Consider the following 21,451-nt stretch of genomic DNA (forward strand, 5'->3'; position numbering starts at 1 on the left):
TCCTGGCTGCTAAGGGAGTACCATTATCGCTCTGAGTCTCAGCTTGCCCAGGGATGAAGAGAGTATCTTGGGAGGTTCTAAACCATCTCCGAGGTCACCCAGAGAGGGGCAGTTGTCCTAAACAGACGAGACTTCAGGCTGCCTGCTCTTTCTCTGGGCCTTCTACTTGCACCAGAGCCCACAGTGGTTTCTCTCAATCCCCCTCCTTCACCTCCTCTTCTCTTTGGCCCCTGTCATCAGCCTATTTTGTGCCTCCACTCTACTCAGCTGGGTTCAGACAGAAGCCTCCTAGCTAGCCCTCCAGCTGGCATATTAACTGTCTTCTACAGTGCTTCCAGGAGCTCCTTCCCAGCCTCAGATAGGGCATGCAAAGCCAGTCTTGATCTGGCCCCAGTTCATCCTGTATTCAGTCTTCCAACAAAGGCCACGCTAGGCATGGCAGATAGAGAGCTGAGCCAGTCGTGGTTTCCCTGCTCTCTTGTATCTCATGGTCTAGAGAACCCTTTACAACTTCACTGTTTACTAATCTTCAGTGCTTCCTCTAGCTCCCTCCTGCTGAGGTTTAATGTGCGCATTCTCTGTACTTTTGCTCTGTGAGAAATGCTAGTTCCTCTGTGAGAGACACTCTTCCCTTCTGCCTTAGGAATAGGACCCATTTTGAGATGGGCATACTGCTATCTGAAGTAAAGACTGTATCTCCCAGCTTCCCTTGTAATGAGGTGTGGCCTAAGCTTAAGTTACTTGCCCCAGCATGTACAGGAAGAAAGTGTCAGAGACACTTTTTGGTTTCAAGGACTATTCTCTTAACCACTAGGTAATAAATACACAGCTATGTCCATCAGGGGTACCTCATAAGATCTATTGTGTCAATGATTGAATGAATGTTTGAAATGACCTCTGGCCCTGGTTGGGAGGTGGGATCTGAGGGGGGTTGCCCCTTGAACCTACCTGTGTTGTAATGCTTGGTGCAGTATCTCAAGTCCTTCTCCTCCTTCAAGATAAACTGGGGCAGAGTTAGTCCATCTGCCACCTGCACAGCTCCCTGCTCCTGCCACTCAAAGATGAGGTCATTCATGGTATATCCAACTGGGATGGGATCAGAAGAAGGAGCAGTCACCACCCAGAAGCACTTATTTGAAGCATGTCAGGGTTGGTTAGGGTCAGAGACAGAGAGCCATCAGGCACTCGATGGAACTCATGAGACTGTGTTGCTTCCCCCCCTGCCCCCAAAGGAGGTTGAGACTGGGTTAATTGTTTACGTCTACCCCACAGCCCTTCCACCTCTCCCAGCATCCTACCTTAGCTTGTCCTGTTGCCCCCACCCTTACCCCCGTGGTCAAATTCAGTTGACTTCTGCTCTTTGTGCCTGCACACCATCCTCCCAAGCTCCCTCTTGCTCACAGCAGATTTTCCTCTGGGGAATGACTCTGGTGTGCCGTCACGTGGGACTATCATTTGGGGGCCAAGATGTGAGATGGTGACTTTACTAGGCCAATCAGACTTTCTGCCCTTGGACTTTGACTCTTGAGTGAAGTGACAAAAGGTTCGGAGTTGACTGGTGCTGATTCCCCTCAGACGGGGGGCTCCAAGGGGAGGGTCCATTAGTTCCTGCTGTCTAAATGCTCTCCCCTGGTGCCCGTACTTTAGCTTCTCCTTCAAGTCCATAAGAAACCCCTATGTCCTTCCACTTAATTCCGTTTTTTAAATTAGTCAGATTGGTTTTTGTGTTTGCAATCAAAGAAGTCAGCTACTCCACCAGTTAAATGCTGGTTCCCTGTGATCTCCTCCAAGACCCTCTCTCTTTCCCAATCAGAAGGCACTCTTCCTGCAATTAGGCCACAGCGTTTTGTACTTCTAGCAACACACTTACAACTTGCTGCCCTGGGTTAGAGTTGTTTGGGCAGCCAGTTGTCTATCTCCCCTGCTGGAGTGAGCATCCCAGTGAGTTCAAGGACCATGACTTATTCAAGCTATTTCTCCCCCATTCCTGGAGAGCGTGTTCACAGTGGACATGGAACAGTGCCTCTTAGTAGAATGCTGCTGGCTCCAAAGCTGGGCCTCAGTCAGACAATGTAAGGGAAGTTATATTTCTAGTGGATTTTCAAAGAGCAAAGCCCCTTATTTGGTATTTTGGGCTATTAGCGTAATCTCCTGGGGTCCAGCGGTTGGGAGCAGCTGTGTGGGAATTTCTGCCTGTCCTGTGGGTAAAGGGGAGCCTGATTCTTTCTAGAGGCCTCACTCAAGGGACTCACAGCTTTCCAGTTGCATGATGCACGTCTGGACGTCCATGGGGAAATTCTTCAAGTCCATGGGGCAGGCCAGTGTCAGAGTGATTCTGGGAAGAAAAGGGAGTTGAATGATGCTGGATCCACAGACCAGGGAAGCTGTGCCTCCATTCTAGTTAGTACCAGAAAATCAGTTATCTAGGAGAGGTCAAAGAGGTCAGGGAACTAGTGTTTACTGAGTAAGTATATGTATGTTTCCACATTCCAGATGTGGAAGTGGATGCTCAGAGAGACAACCTAGGGTGTCTAAAATCACACAGTCAGTGGACTTCTGAGTTTCTTTAGAGTCTGTCTGTCTTCTAGGGACCTGTCTTTGGCAAGTTGCCCAAAGGCCTGGAGGCTGGGGGCCACCCCCATTCCCTACTCTTCTGCAGAGCCCTCAGGTAGGGGCAGAGCCTGAATTGTAAGTTGAGCAGCACCAGGCCTCAGGCACCTCCAGGTGCACCTGCAGCAGGTGTTGCTAATATTCTTGGCTGCCTCCTTTCGTACACTGGGCTCATCAAAAGTTATTCCAAAGAGGCCCCCTGCCTTCCGGGTGTTCAAACACAGCTGGCTCACACCTGTGGGCTCATGCTGGGGTCAGTCGGGAAGTGGGGGGTCCCCCAGGCTTCTGGGATAGCTGTTTGTTTTGGGTTGTTCAACTCTTGCAGAGGCTGCAACCTCCGAACCGGAGGGAGTCCCCTTAACAGAATCCCAGGTCTGCAGTTCAGGCTAGAGTACAAGGTTTCAGCTTGAAAGGCTTTGCCAACATCTGAGCGCCTGCTGCAGGGAACGGAGAAGAAAGGCTCTCGGAGCCCAAAGAGCCTTAGACCATCAGGCCAGCTCCCCCATTTGACGGGTGAGAAAACTGGGGTAGAGGATAGGTAGGGACACGTGTAAGGGCACACAGCAAGCTGACGGCTCTGCCAGGATTCAGAACCATGTCTCCTCGCCTTTGGATTCCGAGCTCAAGTGTTGGCTGGCAGGCTTTCTAGCACTGCTCTCCTGAAAAACACCTAGTTGGTGGTGGTCTAGTGGCGCTTGGCTGCTGGCCCCTTGGCTGCACATGGTGAGGCACACAGCCCTATATGAACTTCTGCCCTCCAGCTCACACCCCCAGCTGTGGATGGGGTCCCTTTAAGCCCAAGGTAGAAGCAAGAGGGGGGAAAGGGAAGGGAGAGGGAGGGGAAGACGAGGGAAAAGAAATGGGTGGGAGGAGGGGGAGAGTGAAGGGAAAGTGAATGCCGTTGAATTTCTGAAGATAAAAGCTCCAAAGTGGGGCAGCTGTCACACTGGGTTAATTTCCTGAAGTTGAGTGACCTTGGGAACATCACTTTCTGCTGATTTATCCTTCTGTCATGCTGCACTGGGGCTTAGCTTCCCGGAGATATGAAACCAGCCTGGCAGCAGCAAAATCGAAGCAGGGTGACCCCTCTAGTCAGCCAGGGCCTGGTGGCCATCCTGAGCCAGTCACCCTTCAGTCTGGATGTGCACTGGGCGGGTGAGCTCTGGGGTGAGGAAGGCCACATCAGCCTCTTGTTTCTCCCAGCTTGCGCCTCCTTTCCTTTCTGAGTTTCCTAAATCCCCTCTCCCTTCAGGAGACACTCTGTCTCATCTGAGAATTAGGATCTGTGCAGCCTCTACTACGGGACTGGACATTTAAAGCTCATTCCCCTGAGGAACTGGAGGGGCAGGGGGAGTCATTTAGGACTAGTGCCCCTTTTAAGGTCTTTGAAATAAAAACATATTCATTCATTCATCAAATATTTGAGTGCCTATTGAATGCCACGCACTATTCTTGTGTGCTCTGAGTGGGCATCAGATCCACACTAACAGATCAGACTCTAGGCTCTGCTACTGACTAGCTGTGGAAATTTTGGCAAATGACTTAAACTTTCAGATCCTCACTTGTCTAATCTGCAAAATGGGCATAATCAAAACTACTTCATGGGTTGTTTGGAGGTACGCAGCCTAATAAGTAAATTCTCAGTGCATGGTACATAGGTAAGAATAACATGGCTAGTGATCATTTTCTCCATGCCTTGGAGGAGGAGATTGGGAATTAGGTGGGCAGGGCTGGCAGGAGACCCTGCAAGTTTGCCCCTCACCAGTATTTGCAGGATATCTCCCAGCTGGGGAAGGGGTCCCAGCTTCCTAGACTCAATGCAAGGTAGAGAGGATAGAAAGGGTTTATAGAAGGGATTTATAGACGGTTTGTAGAAGGATGGAGCAGCCCTGGCTTGTACCTGTGAACATCGCTGTCCCCCTGGCAGGCCCATTTATGTTGAAGTTGGTGTGATTTTTCAGGCTTTGTGTTTTTCCCCTGGTATTTTGTTTTTCCCTTGCAGTAAGAACATTTAACATGAGCTCTACCCACTTAACAAATGTTTAAGTGTATAATACAGTGTTTTTAACTATAGGCACCACGTTGTAAGGCAGTTCTCTAGAATGTATTCACCTTGTGTAGCTGAAAGCTCCTGCTATGGATCCCTGTCTTTGACTACTCAATATTCTTTTCCTATCTTGTCTTATTGAAATGCTGGGTGAGCTTAGGGGCCTAATTTAACTCCACTTTCTCTGGGATGCGTCCTCAGTTTCCCTGGTTATAATGAACCACTTGCTCCTAGGACTTGCCATGGTATTTTATTCTTTCTTACTGAGAGTAAGTTACAGAGCTGGCTCTGCCTATTCTGCAAAGATGTTGGGTTGCCAGGGCCCGTTCACCTCTATTTGGCCCCTTCTTAGTGTCTGCTCCCAGAAAGCAATGGGGCAAGGCGTGTTCTGAGGATGGAGGGACTAACCTGTCCGGAACTCACCTGATGCTGTAGAGGACGTTCCCGTTCCGGGAGATCCTCAGCAGTTTGTTGTCTGTGGTGATCTCGTGGAAGTGGGCCCCCTTCTCGTTGGCGAAGAACAGGTCAGGTTTCCAGATGGAATCCAACATGGATGGGTCCAGGTCCAGAGAGTCATCAGGGTATTCATTGTAGGCCAGCCGTGGGTCGTTCCACTGCTGCCGCAGGAAGATGTTGACCCTATAGTCCTACAGCCAGGAGACAAGGGGGTGGAGTCAGGTCAGGCCCTAGGATGCCAACTCTTGGAGGACCCAGGTGCTTTGGGCCAGTGCTCCCTAAAGCCTCTTCTGGATGATGTTATTAGAGTGTAGTTGCATCTTACCTGGGGGTCAGAAGTAAAGTCTGTGCTTCAGGCAAAAACCACGGGAATCAAAATTACCCCTGAAAATCCTCTAAATGCCCCATTAAGTATATTCAACTCTGAACTGAGATTATTTAAATGTTATTCTTTCTTTTGAGAAATTTAAAAAATAAAGTTCAGACTGATGTAATAAACACCTGTTTTCATCCTGTTAACATTTTGTCATGTTTGCTTCATTTTTTTAGATGAAAGAAATAATACATTACAGATAAAGTTGAAGTCCCCCTTTTATCATCCCCCCCTCAGTGCAGTGATTCACATGCACACTAAGGTCTGAGAGTCATTCTTCTAGGTAGATTGAAGGAACAAAAGGAAAGACTAAAAGCTCAGCATTCAAACTATTCTACCTAAAGAGAACAGTTAATTTCTGAGCAGTAGAGGAAGGATGGGTAGAAGAGTTCTAGAGTGTCCCTGCTGTCCTCAGGTCTACACCACTCTGTTTTAATACTAGCCTTCTGTAACCTTCTATAACATGTGTGATTTGTTTGTTTGGGGAGGATTAATAGATGTCATGGAGTCACATCTTACTAGGTTCGAACTCAGTGCTAAGTTAAATGCCTCTCTGATCTGACTGCAGGGTAGTTCTCGACTGAAAAAAAATTCACAGATCAAATCAATTAGGGGAATGTTCCACTAAACCAAACGCAACAGATTTCTTCATTGCAGAACTTCTGAGAGTACTTAATATGCTAATGAATTGTGTGTGTCTCCAAGAGGAGAATAGACTATGCAACATTTCCTTGATTTATTTGGCCATAGAACTCTTTTATTTTGTGCATGGTGCTTGTCTTCCGCAGAACGTAGGTTAGGAATTGCTGTCCTAGTCAAAACTCCCTCCCCCCACCATCTTTTTTTCCAGGTGGAGAAACTGAAGTCCAGCAAGAATTGAGGCTGGCCCAGTGTCACTCTGAAAGGGCAGGGCAGAGCTGCTTCTGGTACTCAAGACACCTGCCTCCTAGCTCAGGGTTTGTTCAGTGAGTCCTAGAGGAACTGAAAGAGTCCATTTAGTTCCCATTCACAGCCTGAGAAGCAATTAGTGGTATAGGTAGGTCTCTATGGCAGGAAGCTGGGTCATGAAGTTAAGGAATATTTCCATTAAGAAAAGTTTTTAATTTTTTTAGAGAGGCAATGTAAACCTGGGGCCCATGAATATTATGACACTGCCAGTAGAATTTGGAATCTATTTGTGTTTTCCCAGGAAGAAAGGCATAGCTCTCCATGTTGGATTCCCAAAAGGGTCTATATTTCCCTAAAAGATTACTAACCTCAGTTCTAGTTCAACTTTAAATGCTCTTCTTCAAGGAATAATCTCCACACTTGAGCACCTGCTGCTGCTCTTTCCCCGAAGGTGCTGGATAAATGAGGTCACGCTATATTTTCTTCTGGGATGCTCTTCTAAATCCTAATCACTCTTGATCTGTCATCAGCAGGGGTGAGCTAAAACAAACAACCCTCCTCCCCACCTCACCCTCACCCCTGCTGGTTTTTCCCGCAGCACATGCCTCCTTTTGTTGCTTACAGAAATATCAATGGCTTCATAAAATGTGTCAAGGTATTTTAGGGGATTGTTCTATAATTTAATTGAAGCCTTTCCCTCTAGCCCCATAGAAAATGACATTTGGTCTCGTAATCTTGTGTCTTATAAGTCCCGTGGTGGAGGGAGAACTTGAAGCCAGACCTGGACTTGATTCTTTGTTTCTCCTGCTGACAGTAACGGACAGCTCCCAATCTGGCTCTATCTGATCAGGAGGTTAGAAACAATCTCTCCTTCTCCCTTGGATTTTACATGAAGTGTGTGTGTGTGTGTGTGTGTGTGTGCGTGTGTGAGCACGATGAGGCACTGGGCAAGTCACATGAGAGTAAACAGGCTATGAATGGTTGGGCAGAAAAACCCTTCAGCCCCAAACCCCAGCTGCACTTTTGATGTTCTTGCCAGTGACATGTCAAGCCTGTTTATGTGGCTGGAAGGAAGAAAAGGAAGTGGCATTTCTTAAAACGGTCTGTTAGGCACCAGGCGTTGTTCTAGATACTGTCACATGCATTTAATCGTCACAAAATCTCTGTAAGCTAGACATTCAGATTCTCATAGTGAGGGAAAGGAGCCCGAGGTTTGGAAGTTTGAGAAACTTCTCCAAGGCCGAGAGCTAGTAAGTGGCAGAGCTGGGATCTGAGTCCACACCAGCCTAACCCTGGCGAGCCCTTGCTCATCACGTCCCATGGGTGTGAATGGCAGCTCTGTGCCAGGATCTTTTTCTCTCATCCTCACTGCCTAGGTGAATTCTGCCTGCTCAGCTTAAGCCTTATCTCCTGCAGGAGGCTTGATGCCTCCAGGCTTCCCTAATCACTTCCTTTTCTGATCTGCTAGCAAAGTGGAATCACCAGAAACATAATTTAGCACTTCCTCACTGTGTGTGTCTTATCTCCTCAACTTGATTGGCAGCAATTTGAGAGGATGAACTTGACCTACTATTTCCCCTACACCCACCTACCCACCCAGTTGATGAACCAGTGAGCTACCCAGGACCCAGGAGGAGGAGGCAAAGCTAGAAAAAGTTGGAGCAGGAAGAGCTTTCTTCATTTTATAGCTGGGGAGACTGAGACTCAGAGAAGAAAGGCATTTTCTAAGGTCACGTAGCAGTTCAGTAAAGACCTGGAATTAAAACCTGGATTTGTTTCTCTGGGAAGGAAGTCGGGCTAGATGGACTCTGAGAACCTTTCCAAATCTAATAGCTAATTGTTATTAGTTTACTTTTTCAACAACATTTAACTGAAGCATCGACTAAGTGCCGGGCACTGTTCTAGGCACTGGAGAATCCGCTGAGAACGAGAAAGACATATTTATGCAGTCACAGAGCCTACAGTGTAATGTTGACACCACATGTGATAAGGGCTCCGATGGGGATTAAGTAAAAGGTCTATAGAGATATAGAAGACAGGCTCCCCGTCTCGACTTGGGGTGGTGGTCAGGGAAGGCTCCAGAAAGACATGATATTTAAGGTGAGACCAAATGCGGTTGAGCTAAAGAGAAGAAGCATTTTGGGCATTTGGAACTGCACATGCCTAGAGACAAAGCAAGAGTGCAGCACTTGGAAAAGAATATCGAGTAAACGAGCCAGGGGAGGAGTGGGAGGAGGCTGGCACGGCCCTGTGAGCCATCCTGAGGAATTCAGACTTCATCCTGAGAGTACCGTGGAGCTTTCCAAGAGTGTTAAGTAGGGAGGATATTATTACATTTGTATTTTAAAAATATTTTATTTTTTCTTATTACAAATGTAAAAGCAGGTTGATTGTAAAAAATATAAATGGACATCATCTAAAAGAAGAAAAACAAAATAAAAACCGCAGGGCCTCATTATGAAATCACCAATGAAAACTGAGAGCAAGAGACCTGGGGAGTGTGTCTCGGTGTCCTCGGGCAGCTCGACTCCTTCTCCCGGCATCTTCCAAGCCCCTCGGCAGCTGCTACCAAACAAGTTGCTGCCATTGATTCTCCTCCCTGGTTGGTAAACAGCAGTGGGAAGTGCAGTTCGGAAGAGATCAATGTAATTGGTGTAACAGGCTGAAAGCTAAATGCTGTTTTGCCTGCTTAGCCCTGTACTCACAATGGTCGGTGTTCAACGTGCTGGAGGTCCATGTTCAGGTTCAGGGGCCAGAGGAGCAACATGTGAATTCCCCACCGTAGAACCTCAGGTTCCACTCCGGAAGTTGGTTTCTAGCTCTCCCACTTTCAAGGGTGGCCCTTCTAGGTCTGAGGTGGGAAGGATTTCCAGAGCTCCAGCTCAGTGGTCTTTAGCATCAATCAGCTCACCCATCCTGCCTCTGAGATTGCCTGATGGTGTGATTTCTGGTAACTGGGCAACTGCCTTGCTCATAAGACCAAGGTAGAGTGTTAACTCGTTGGTTCATTCAACAAACATTTATTGGCATGCTCTTCCTGTGTGCCACCTGCAGTTGGATATGCCCCCCAACCCTACCCCCTCTGTATCTAGTTTCAGATTCTAACCTCTCCCAGTAAACTCCTTAAACGCAGTATTGTGGTGAAATAGGAAGCATGAAGTGTTTTAATAGGTAAGAGCCAATTGCCTGTGTGTGTGCTGATGAGAAGGGAATGTGGAGGAAAAGATGTGTGCCCAGTGCAGTCTGAACTAAGACACATTGCCTAAGAAGTGGACAGAGAGCCAGATGTTTATACCTTCCTAAGTCTCAGCATTCCAGCTCTCAAATACATGTCTCTTCTCTAAACTCAGTTCAACTCTATACACATTAATAGGCCCAGTGGGAAAACAATGAGAGTGGAGGTACAAGGTCTTGTTTTCTACCCTCACCAAGCTCAAATTATCTAGCAAGCAAGAGAAGATAGGGACACAAATACTGGAAGTGATAAAGGTCATAAGAGGTTCTAACAAATTGCTATTGGATATTGCTCTTGGGTCCTCAACACTAATTCCAGCCAGGTTGGGTGAATCTGGAAAAGATTTTGGAGAGAAGGTGGCATTTAAAATGGCCCCTGCCAGTTCATTCCGTCCTCCTGAAGTTAGCATCTCTAGATCTGATAATGTTCTGAGATGTGAACAGTATCTGGTTTCAGCTGCAAAGGAGGCTGGTGATGTGTGTGGAGGAGGGACAGAGATGAGAATAGGTTAGAGCAGGGCAGGACATGAGGACTAGGGGTGCAGCCTTGGTGTATTTAGGATTACGATGTGTAGAGTTGGGAGTCAAAGAAATCTCATTTAGAACGAATAGCACAAGCAAAAGTGTGTAGACAGGGGTGTTCAAACAGTTTAGTTTAGCTTAACTGTTAGTAATAAAAGTCCCCCTTATTAGGGACCTACTATGTACCAGATATTGTGCTAAGAATGCCACACACTACAGCTAATTTTATCTTTAAAACAATCCTGTGACACAGGAATTTTCAGTCTAATTTTATAGATGAAGAAGGCTCAGGGAAGTTACATAATTTGTCCAAATTTGCACAGTTAGTAAACAGTAGGGTTGGAATTCAAGTCTAGTTTTTCTGATCATATCAAGTTCATGCTGTCAACCACTCTCCTGTGAACAGGCTATAAAATGGATTGATTTGAGGCTGTGGATATCCTTGACTGACAAACCAGAGTGTTTGGATTTTATTCTGTAGCCAGTTGGGCACCGTGGAAGACTTAAGCAGGGAAGCAATACCACAATTTGACTTCAGGAAGATCAGTATGGCGGGAACGACCATGAGATATTGGAAGTAAGAGAATCAGGCCCAGGGAGAGCTGTGATGAGGCCGTTGTGACAGTCCAGTTGAGAGGTAAGGAGGATCTAAACTAAGATAGTAGGAACGCAGAGTGGGGGTAGATGAGAGAATCATAGTTCTTTGTCATCATCATCTTCTTCTTTATCATCAAATATTATAGCTAGAAAGAACTTTGGAGACTTCTGTCTCAACTCCTTCATTTTACACATGGCCCAGAGAGGGAAAGGAACTTTCCCAGGGCCATACAGCAATTCTATGACTAATTGGAACTTGCATGCAGAAATCTTGACCTCTATCCCACTTCTTTTCCAATCCACTTGTACACCTTTGAGGGCAGCCCCAGGGCTAGCAGGAGGAGAACCAAGTTGAATCTGCCATCCGGCAGTCTCTGCTCTCCCTGGAGAAGCTTTAATGTAAATTCAGCTCTGACAGGGTTTGGGATTAAGATGCGTGAGAGCTGGACCAGTCTGCTGAAAGCCAGGGGCCAGAGTGGAGGACGCCCAGGCTTGCTTTATGAGTTGCTGCTTCCTCTCCCACCTGCTGCCCTTCCTCTCGAGCACTTTCCCAGACCTCTGAGAAGCACTGTGGAACCAGAGTCATAGGTGTTGCCTCCAAATGTGAGCTAAGTCAGCCCCAGTCTCCTTACAGTCCTGTGAGAGTGTGGACCTGGCTTAGCTGGCACGCGTAGAGTTTACTAAATCCTAGCTGAGTGCCAGGTACTGTGCTATGAGCTTTAATAAACTATCTCTCCAAATTCTCACAGTGACACCATTTTACAGAGAAACTGAGGCCTGGGGGTGTTAAGTGCTTTGTCTAAAGTTAGTGACAGAGCAGAGACTCAAATCCATGACTGATGAGTCCAAAGTCCTAGGCTTTAAGTAGTACACCATACTGGCTCCTTTTATTAGTAAGGTCTTATACTTATCTGCTGCTTTTTACTTTTCAAAGCACCCTCACATTCGTTTTTGTTCTATGAAGTTTGGCACGGAAGAGAAGGTTCTTATCCCCATTGGACAGATGTGGAAACTAAAGCCCTCAAGTCCCAAATTCCCACCACTATTTACTGATAGATCCAGAATTGATAATAACGATGCAAATAATACTAAGAGATTGAGACTATACCACGTGCAAGGAACAATGCTAAGAGCTTTATGTGTGTTATTTTATCTTCACAGTAATCCTGTGATATAGGTTCTATTATCACTCCCATTTTACAGTTAGGTAAATCAAGGCACAGAGGTTAAAGTACTCCTTCTGACATCACACAGCTAGTAAGAGGCAAAGCTGGGATTTGAACCCAAGATGTTAATGCTAGAGCCCAGGAATTTAACCATTAGACTATGCTACCCAGGATCTCCCAGAATTGCACTGAGTGACAGTTTTATGACACCTCAGACACTGCCTCTGGCTGCTGTTGTGTACCTGTAGGTTTATAGAAACTCACAATTAGCAGGAAGTATTAAACAGGGCAAAGGGCAAAAACCTTCTGCCCCAGGTCCAGCAGTCCATTAGCGATCCCACCTCATTCCTGATTTGACCCTTGCATTGCCCCATTGTCTGCTCTACGCTCAAGTCCAGTGCTGGCTGACTCCTCAGATCCTGACCCATTGCATCCTTGGCTCCAGACGCCTGCTCCGTGCCTTGAACCTCTCCTGAGTCGCCACCCTCCCTGGTGCATTCTCCTTTGGATCTCACACAATCAGAGCTACACTTGTTGTAAAGAACTGTAGAAGGTTTGGACCAGTGGAGCTGAGCATCTTTGTTTGTCTTTAGGGCATCACTAAAGCTCAGCATGAGTTTAATAATTACATAAAAATGCTAATAGCAGCTACTTTTATTGGATGTCTAACATTTGCTAGAACTTTATATGCATCGTATCTCTAAACCTTTCATCAACCTAGCACACTTGTGTTATTATACTCATTTTACAGGGGAGGGAACTGGAATTCAGCGAGGTTACACAGAGGTGAAGTGTCTTGCCCAAGGTCCCACAGCTAGTAGGTGCTAGAGCAGGGACATGAATCTAGGACTGTCTGGCTCCTCATGTCACAGTTTTTTGACAATTGCATGCTGCCTCTCTATCCCCCCCCTTTTTTTTAAACCAAGTTCCTAGATGGGTAGGTGAAAGAAATATAGTAGATATGGTACACCGGGGCCCCACTGAGCCCATGTGACAGCTTGGCTCATACATATCCTTATAGTCAGTATCAGGTGGAGAACTTGGGGTTGGGATATTAAACAGTGAGGTGGATTCATAACTGGTTGTCAAAGGGTGCAAAGTGAAGGGTGGATGTTAATCTGGAAAGAGGACAGTGTTGGCAGTACAGGGCACCCACAGCGAAACCCGGCACTAACAAACTTGGAAATAAGGTTGCTCTCTGAGAGTTAAACTAACAGCAGAGATGAATATGCAGTAGAGAAGTTTGGCTAGGCCCAGCATCAATGACAATGATCCATGTATAATCTCAATGATTTAGGACAGGCATGTGCTTGTAATTTAATGAGTGGAACTCTAATTTATTGTATTGTGTCTTGTTTAGAGAACTACTTTATAAACACATGGGAGACATTCGTTCAGCAGTATAAGAAAGGGCAGTGTGAGGAGCAGGAATCTGGCAGTTAGTAATCTAGCATCATCGGGAGGATAGGGTCACACTGTCTGAGAGAACACCAACGTTTTTTTTGTTGCTGGAAAGAGGGTTTCTGTGTGGTGAGGCGAGGATGGTTTCTTAGACCTCTCTCTGGCCTGGATGAAATTTCCATCAAGGCTGTCTAGCTTCTTTTCCTCCAGTTCCAGATATGTCAAAAGCAACTTTGATCAGCTTCCCTGGCATGTGGAGAGTGGCAAGGGAGCGCTTTTGTGGAGGACAAGAGCATTCCTATTATGATGTTGGAAAGCCCCATCATAAATTAAAATAACTTGGCAGTCTTATTTACCCACTTTAGTCTTTTGTGAGTTTGACTGTCCTGAGTCAGCCTTCCTGAATCTGATCTGACGAAGAGCCAACTCTGGGCTGTCATAAATCCATGATTGGGATACCTCCCTTGGTGGTGTATTGGGAGAGAGTCATCCAGCAGATGATACCAAGACTGCCTATCACCCTGTTTTCTGTCTGTAACAGACTCTAATGGCACTTCTGAGGGCTCTCTCCTTGGCCTTCTCTTAGTCTTCAGTTTGCCGAGGCTTTATGGAGTGTTGAGCCATATCTAACTGCATGACATTTAATAGACTTTCTCTTGGATCCCCCAAACCCAAGAGTATAAAAAGTGACCTAGCATTAGCTGTGTAGAAAGACAAAGTGTAATGGAAAAAGCAACAACAAAAAAGGATCTCATCCACAATAGCAACGAACCCCACAAAATATCTAGGAATTAAACCTAACAAGAAATGTGTGACTCATATATATTAAAAAAACCCCACAACTCTAAAACTTTACTGGAAGCCATAAAAGAATGCCTGTAGAAATGGAGAGACATACCATGTTTATAAAATATTGTAAAGATGTGAATTCTTCCCAAATTAATCTGTAAACTCAAATGCGATCACTATCAAAATCTGAGGCGATTTTTATAGGCCTCAACAAGGTGATTCTAAAGTTCATATAGAAGAGAAAATGGGCCGGAAGGGTCAAGAAAGCCTTATAAAAGAAGAACAACAAAGGACTTTCTCCACCAAACATAGAACTGTAATGTTAAGCCATAGTACAGTCATGCGCTGCGTAACGATGTTTCTGTCAATGGTGGACCGCATATACGGCGGTGGTCCCCTAAGATTAGTACAATGCAGCCTAGGTGTGCAGTAGGCGATACCATCTAGGTTTGTGTAAGTGCACGCTATGATGTTTGCACAAAGACGAAATTGCCTAACAACGCATTTCCCAGAATGTATCCCCATCATTGACTCATGACTGTAATTAAAACATTGTGGTATTGGTGCAGAAACAGAGCAATGAAACCATAAACTGAGACTAGAAACAGACCTAGGTATATGTGAGGATTTAGTTTATGAAAGAGATAGCATTTCAAATTGGTGGAGAAATAATGGCTACTTAAGAATGATGCAGGAAAAATTATTGTCTAATCAGAGAAAAATAGAGTTAAACCACCACTAAACACTTAACAGAAAACTAAACTCCAAATGGATTAAGGAGGTACATGTAAAAAAAAGAAACCTATAATATTATTCAAAATGCCCAACAAACATAGGCAAAGATGCTCAAATTCACTAGGAATCTGAAGAGAAAATTAAAAATGACAATGAAGTGTAATTTAAAAAATCCCATTTGGTAAAATAAAAAAGCGTGATACTATCTTGGTTGGTGAGGACAAAGAGAAATGAACACTGTTGTGGGGACAGTAAATTATTGAAGCTTCTCTGGAAGTGAGCTGGGCAAAAATATCTGTCAAAATAATAAAAAAGTCCATGTCCTTTGATAAATTCCACTTCTGGAATATGTCCTAAGGAAATGCACAAAGAGTTATGTAAAGAATGTTCATTATGGCATTGTATGTAATGGTGAAAAGCCACATTAGTCTAATGGTCTATCAGGAGAAGAGTGGCTAAAAACCATGAAATGATGGTATGTCCAGACAATGGAATTCTACAGGCAGGCCATAAAGTCTGGAAACATAGATTAAAATCATTTAGTCATATATTGAATGTAATAATAATAAATGACATTATGTTTCCAAATTTGGTGGTGTGTAGAGAGTGAAGAATGAGGTAGACTTATGTGTAGTGATGTGGAGAGATTCCAAGACATGGTGGGAGTGAAAAAAGCAAATTGTATTCCACTACCCTATTTCTACAAAGATGTGCATATGTACATAAATGTATGTACAGTCAAGGAGAGGAGACCAGTAGGATGTACGTTAAATTGTTCATCTGCATTTCTATTTCTCTCTCTCTGTTTCCTTTTCCCTTGGACTTAGTACATAAGCTTGTTTTCATCTATTCTTCATATACTTAAAAAAAGGTTCCAGAGTTTTGCTGTCCATCAGTGTACTGTGGCTAGGCTGTCACCAATCACCAGGGGTCCTGGCCACAGCGTGCTCGTCTCTGTGCCAGGCTAGCCTGACCCTTGGCAACAGACGCTGGAGCTCATGTCCTAATAATGGAAATACTGGGATTCATGCCCAAAGGATGTCAATACACACATGCAGACACACACACTCACATGCACGCAAGCACACATGTACACACACATATATTCTCTCTCTCACCTTTGTTTACACATAGTTCCACATGAATTCCAGCTATATACATGTCCCCCCATGTGCACACTCACATGTACCTCTGCACACACATGTAGACATACTCATGCTCGTGTGTTATTACATATTTAAATACTCTTTCATGTATTCACATGTACTTGTACATACATTCCCATGCACAGGCATATACACACATAGAAGTATGCTGACTCAAATGCTGGTGCATACTTAAATATGTGCTTGTATATTCACAAATATCCACACACAGTTACATAAATGAAAATAATATGCTGCGTGTACATTCACTCTTAAATTCTTTCACGTATTTTTACATAGATCCATACACACAGATACATGCATGTTCACACTTATACATATTCACATGCACGTTTATAACCACGGAAATACACATACTTATATTCATACCCGTACATGGTCATGCACATTTCTCTTTGAGGTTAAGCGTCTAAATATATTCAGACCAGCATACACAGATACACAGGTCTGTGTGTACATTTGCACAGACACACAATCCCACAATATGCACATGTGTATACACACTACATAGACACATAGATGCTGCAGTGCACACTTATGCATACTCGTAAGCACACATGTGCAGACAAATGGTTCCCTGTAGGTTCTAGCTCCAGATCTTTCTCTTGTAGACTGCCAGAGGGGCTGCTCTGGATCAGGACCCTCTTCCGTCGTCTCCCTCATCCGTGCCTATTCCAACTTCTACTTTCGTCCTGGTGCATAGACTCAAAGAGAGTCCTGGGAAAGGTCGGGTGAAGGAGAGGCAGCCTCAGCCCTCCCCTCGTCGGGAGTGGAGAGAGACCCCATGTTGCGTTGCTGGCTGCCTCCCCCTGCTCTTGGGTCTGTTAGCTCCGGTGAGTAAAGCCAGGCCCTGGGAAGCAGACAGTCAGGCCCAGGGACTCCAGCTGTTTATGGAGCTGCTATGCACCCCTGCTGCTCCTGGAGAACGAACACAGCCTGGAAAGTTTCTGACGCTGAGACCATGTCCATATTACTGTGGACCCACGGTGCACAACCAGCTCTTGGTGTGGTTGGTGAGGCAGAGCCCTGGGCCGGAAGTCTGGGGGCCTGGGCATGTCTGTTCAATGAAGTCCCCTTTCAGCTCTAACTCCCTATGACCAAAGGAAACACGCAGGGACTGGGTAATCCGAAATGTCCAGGAGTTACATGTTTATAGTTGGCTCAGGAGAACATGGGCTTTGGGGTGAGACAGATCTGAGTTCAAATCCCACGCCTGCCACTCATTAGCTGTGTGTCTTTATGTAAGTGACCTAACCTTTGTGGTCCTCAGTTTCCTTATCTGTGCAATGGGGATGTTTCCTACCTCATGGGGTTGTTGTGAGTCTAAATGAGATGATATATGTGGAAGTCCTCTGCACACTGCCTGACACACTATAGCATTTAATACATGATTTTTGCTCTTGTTATTAAATTAACACGAGTCCAGTCTTGCTCTCCAAGCATATTTTGAGTGACAAGGGTAGAGGTTTGAAAGGGAAAGCTGTCCAAAGGGTTTAGTTAGTGGGGTGTAGGGGAGAAAGAAGCTGAAGGGAGGGGAACCCTTGGCTGCTGCAAAGAGTAGTGGACCTGGGTCTCTGTCACACCCATTCCAGGCTGTGTGACATTGCTCAAGTGATGTCACCCTCTAGCCATCAGAGTCCCTCTCTGTAAAATAAAGGACAGACTTAGACAATTTCTTAAGGTTTTTTCTAGCTCTGAGGTTTTAGTTTATTTTCCCCTAAGTCATCAGCAAAGCAAATTAAACACATATAGATAATTAAGAACCCAGTGGAAAAAAAATCACAGTACTATGGAATGTGCAAACTGGAAAATGGCGACTCCTACTTTGGATTCACTTTAATTAATAAGGAGAAAACTACGTCCCCTGTGGGCCATTCCCAAGGAAGCACATCATTGCCAATCCTTCATTCCCTGTCTCAAGATTCTTTATCTCCACCCCAGGGGCTGTCTCCTCGGGGCTCCCCTTGCTGTTTGTCTCCATTATCACTATTTACCATTTCCCTCTGAGGTGTGCTGAGCCTGGCATGGCAGGAGGTTGGATTTCCACTTTTGATAGTGCTTGGGTTGTTGCTTAATTGTGCTTTGTGGATCCGTGGTCCCCTAATTTCCCGAGTACGTGCTCTGCGGTGTTATGACAGTGTGGTGCAGAACAAACGCTTGTCTAAGGGTTATGAGCATTGGATCTTAATCCCTGCTCAGTCACTAACTAGGACTACGTCTGGGATGTCACGTCTTCAGATCTCACTTCTCTCCGCTGTAAAATGGGGAACATAGTGTCTGCCATGTCTGCTTAATAGAGTGGTTGTCAGACCAAGTGTCTGGGGAAGGAATCAAGTGAGAGCATGAGTGTGAAAATGTGTTGTAAATTGTAAGTGGCATTTAATAATAATAGCTGCCATTCACTGTGTGTGTCCTTTGTGTCAGGCACTGTGCCTAGCACTTTCTATGCCTTACTTCTTAATCCTCACAACAGGCCACAAGGTGGACGCTCTTGGTGCCCCCATTCTACAAATGAGGAAGCTGACTTAGACAGGCTCCCGCACCCAAGGTCACAGAGCTGAGCCTCAAATTTTGTCTGGGGGTGGAAGACTGTGTCCTAATTGCTACGCTGTCTCTGTAGAAAGCAAAATGCAGTAGGAGCTAAGTCTGGGATGATACAGGAGACATGGGGAAAGGAGAAACTAAGGCTCAGAGCAGTCTAGGGATTGCTCAGGATCACAAGGCTAATCAGTGAGAGCTTTGGGGCTTCAGTGTCCAGAGTCTCTACCGTCATCATTGTCATCGTCGTCATCATCATCATCATTGTCATCACTGAAAACATTTAGAGCATTTATACAGCATTTACTGGGATAAACACTTTCCTGCACATAATTTCCACCCATAGTAACTTGATGAAGTCAGTATGTTAATCACCACCGGCATTGTACAGATGAGGAAACTGAAGCTTAAAGACATGAAGCAAATCAGCTCCGCACATGGAGTGAGTGAGCACAGGTCTATGTGACTCCAGAGCCTGGGCTTTCAATGACCACACAAAATAAGGGCTGTTCTTTCAGGAATCTGTATCAAGGAAATATATCTCTGTGTGGTCATTATAGGGAAATAAGTTGGAGTGGGGGTAGAGTGCAGTATGTACACCTGTCCTCAAAAAACTAAGTGCTTTATGTAACTGGGTGGTCTCTGTCTTGGTTTGGTAACTATTTACCATTTTGGAAGAAGAGCGGACGTGTGAACACTCACCACACAAAGACTATGAATAACGCAACTGCCAACGCACCTCTGATTTGGGAGGGAGAAGAAGAGAAGCAGAGGGCCTCATTAGGAGCTCTTATAAGACATCCATTCAAAGTGTGGAAAAACATGGCTTCTTGACCTGGATCCCAGTGAAAGCAGCCATGTTTGTTCCTAGTTGACAGGTGGGATCATCTTCATTTGGAGACAAGAGGCTTATTAGTTTTAGGGAGTTTGATCAGTTGTCCTTTGGATGTGGCCAGGGTCTGCTTGACCGTATCAAGACAGGCTTCTTTGCAAAAGGACAGATTTTGGACCATTTGCTCCATAACCCACAGAGCTCAGTGATTTTTGCCAGCCTGGGATGGAAAGGTTAGATCTAATCTCCATAAATGTTTAGAACCAAATAATGGTTTGAATTGACAGACAATATATCTGATTTGGTTTATTTATTTAAAGTTATTGAGTACCTGTTATTAAATCACTATGCTAGCTGCTGAGGTTACCACAGGAAATGTGACAAGATTCTGGCCCGCAAACAACTTGCATTATAGCGAGAAGAGGGACAAATAAGGAGACTGAGTGTAAGTGGTAAGGGCTATTATGGGAATTGTAAAATGTGTCATGAGAACGGGTAGCAGGGACGCATCCTAGTCTTGGGTCAAGCACACACATGAACTCACACTCATGTACACACGTGTTAGAGTGTGAAGTCTTCCTACGGAGGTAATTCTAAGCAGAGACTTAAAGTGAGAATAGGGTTGGCAAGGGAAAGGAGGCTGGAGTGGGTGCTCTGGGCAGAGGCCTCAACAACAACAAGACAAGGCTGTAAACTCAGAGTGCGGAGAACTCTGAGCGAGTCCATTTATTCAGAACAGGGAGGAGAGAGGGAAGAGACGAAGCAGGGCAGCATCATGAAGGGCCTTCTAAGCTTTGCAAGGGAATTTGGGCTAATGCTGAAGGGGAGGGGGTGCCACGGGAGAGATGTTAAAGCAGGAGAGCGGTGTGGTTAGGTCTGTATTTTGGAAAGACCACTGTGTGAGCAAGAATGGATTGGAGGGGGCAAGAGGAGAGTCGAGAATCCTTTGCAGTAACGTGAACAAGCCATGATGGAAGCTTGAACTAGACTAGGGATAGGTGGCTATCCAAAAATGGATGCTTTAGAAGATTTCAGGGCAGTAACATCTATAGGACTTGGTGACTGACTGGGTGCTCCTCACTCTGCTCATAAAGAGATGACTTTAGGCAGCCTTAATTATTTTCTCACAAGCTAGATCACTCCCTTCATATGAGTACTATTGATTTTTGTTCACTTCCTTACAATTGGTTTTTTTGTTTTCAAGGATTGAGAAAAAAGGTTTAAAGTATCATTACATTCATATATATTTACTAATGTAATATTTACTCCTTGCAGAAATTTGAAAAATATAGAAATACTGAAAGAAGAAAATTAAAAATTATCCATAGTTCTACAATCCAGAGATAATTGCTATTAACATTTTGATATTTTTCCTTCTAGTCTTTTTTCTAATGTAATTGATTTATTTTAAACTTTTTTACTAAGAAAATTTAAAAATACACACAAAAGTAGAGAGATTAGAATCAACCTGATATACCCATTTCAGCTTCTATGACCAGTCTTCTGCTATTCTGTAGCTGAATTTTAAACTTACAAGCAGGTCTTTACATTTTCTTTTAATCTAAAACTTCAGCCTGTTGATATAATTTTGTTTGCGTAACCCTGGGTGTTTGGCGTGTGCTAGCCCAGCTAGCTCTTTGGCTATTTTCAGATACATGGCTTCACCCAAAACATTGAATAGGACAGTAAAAATGTCCAAGTCTCATGGTATACCACTGGAGACCTGAAAAAACACCAGATTCCCCATCTCTTTGGGGAAGACCAACACAGAGGGTAAATATTTCGGGAGACAGATATCCCCAGAAGGAAATAGCAGCTTGTGTTTTGACTCACTCACCATAGTTGTCTCAGCAATGGAACCAAAGCTGTTGATGAAAATGTTGCAGCTCACATTCACCGGGGGACCTGCCAATCAAGAGAGATTCCTGCTTAGCTCCATGGCCATGAAGAAACCCACGGGATAGGACCCGTTCCTGGAACACTGACTTCAGGGATAGATCCCCGTTGGTGCAGGAGACCTTTGCTTGCCCTCCACCCCATCCCCGAGCAGCTGGGACTCCTAGCCACTTCGCTGTGCCAGATTCCCTGGTCCCCAAG

General features: G+C 45.0%; 1 protein-coding gene across 2 annotated transcripts in view; it reads right to left on the bottom strand.

Moving 5' to 3' along the window:
• The window catches only part of GLRA1 (glycine receptor alpha 1), a 73,692-nt gene that overhangs the window by 15,073 nt on the left and 37,168 nt on the right, over positions 1-21,451 (bottom strand). For both annotated transcript variants that reach the window (XM_058544741.1, XM_058544692.1), the window contains exons 3-6: positions 21,192-21,259; positions 5,081-5,304; positions 2,253-2,335; positions 949-1,086 (exon numbers count right to left, since the gene is read on the bottom strand). In XM_058544741.1, coding sequence (XP_058400724.1) covers positions 949-1,086; positions 2,253-2,335; positions 5,081-5,304; positions 21,192-21,259 — 513 coding nt within the window. The remainder of the gene's footprint in view (positions 1-948; positions 1,087-2,252; positions 2,336-5,080; positions 5,305-21,191; positions 21,260-21,451) is intronic.

This window comes from Diceros bicornis, chromosome 1 (genome assembly GCF_020826845.1).
Source record: "Diceros bicornis minor isolate mBicDic1 chromosome 1, mDicBic1.mat.cur, whole genome shotgun sequence".
NCBI classification, from domain to species: Eukaryota; Metazoa; Chordata; class Mammalia; order Perissodactyla; family Rhinocerotidae; genus Diceros; species Diceros bicornis.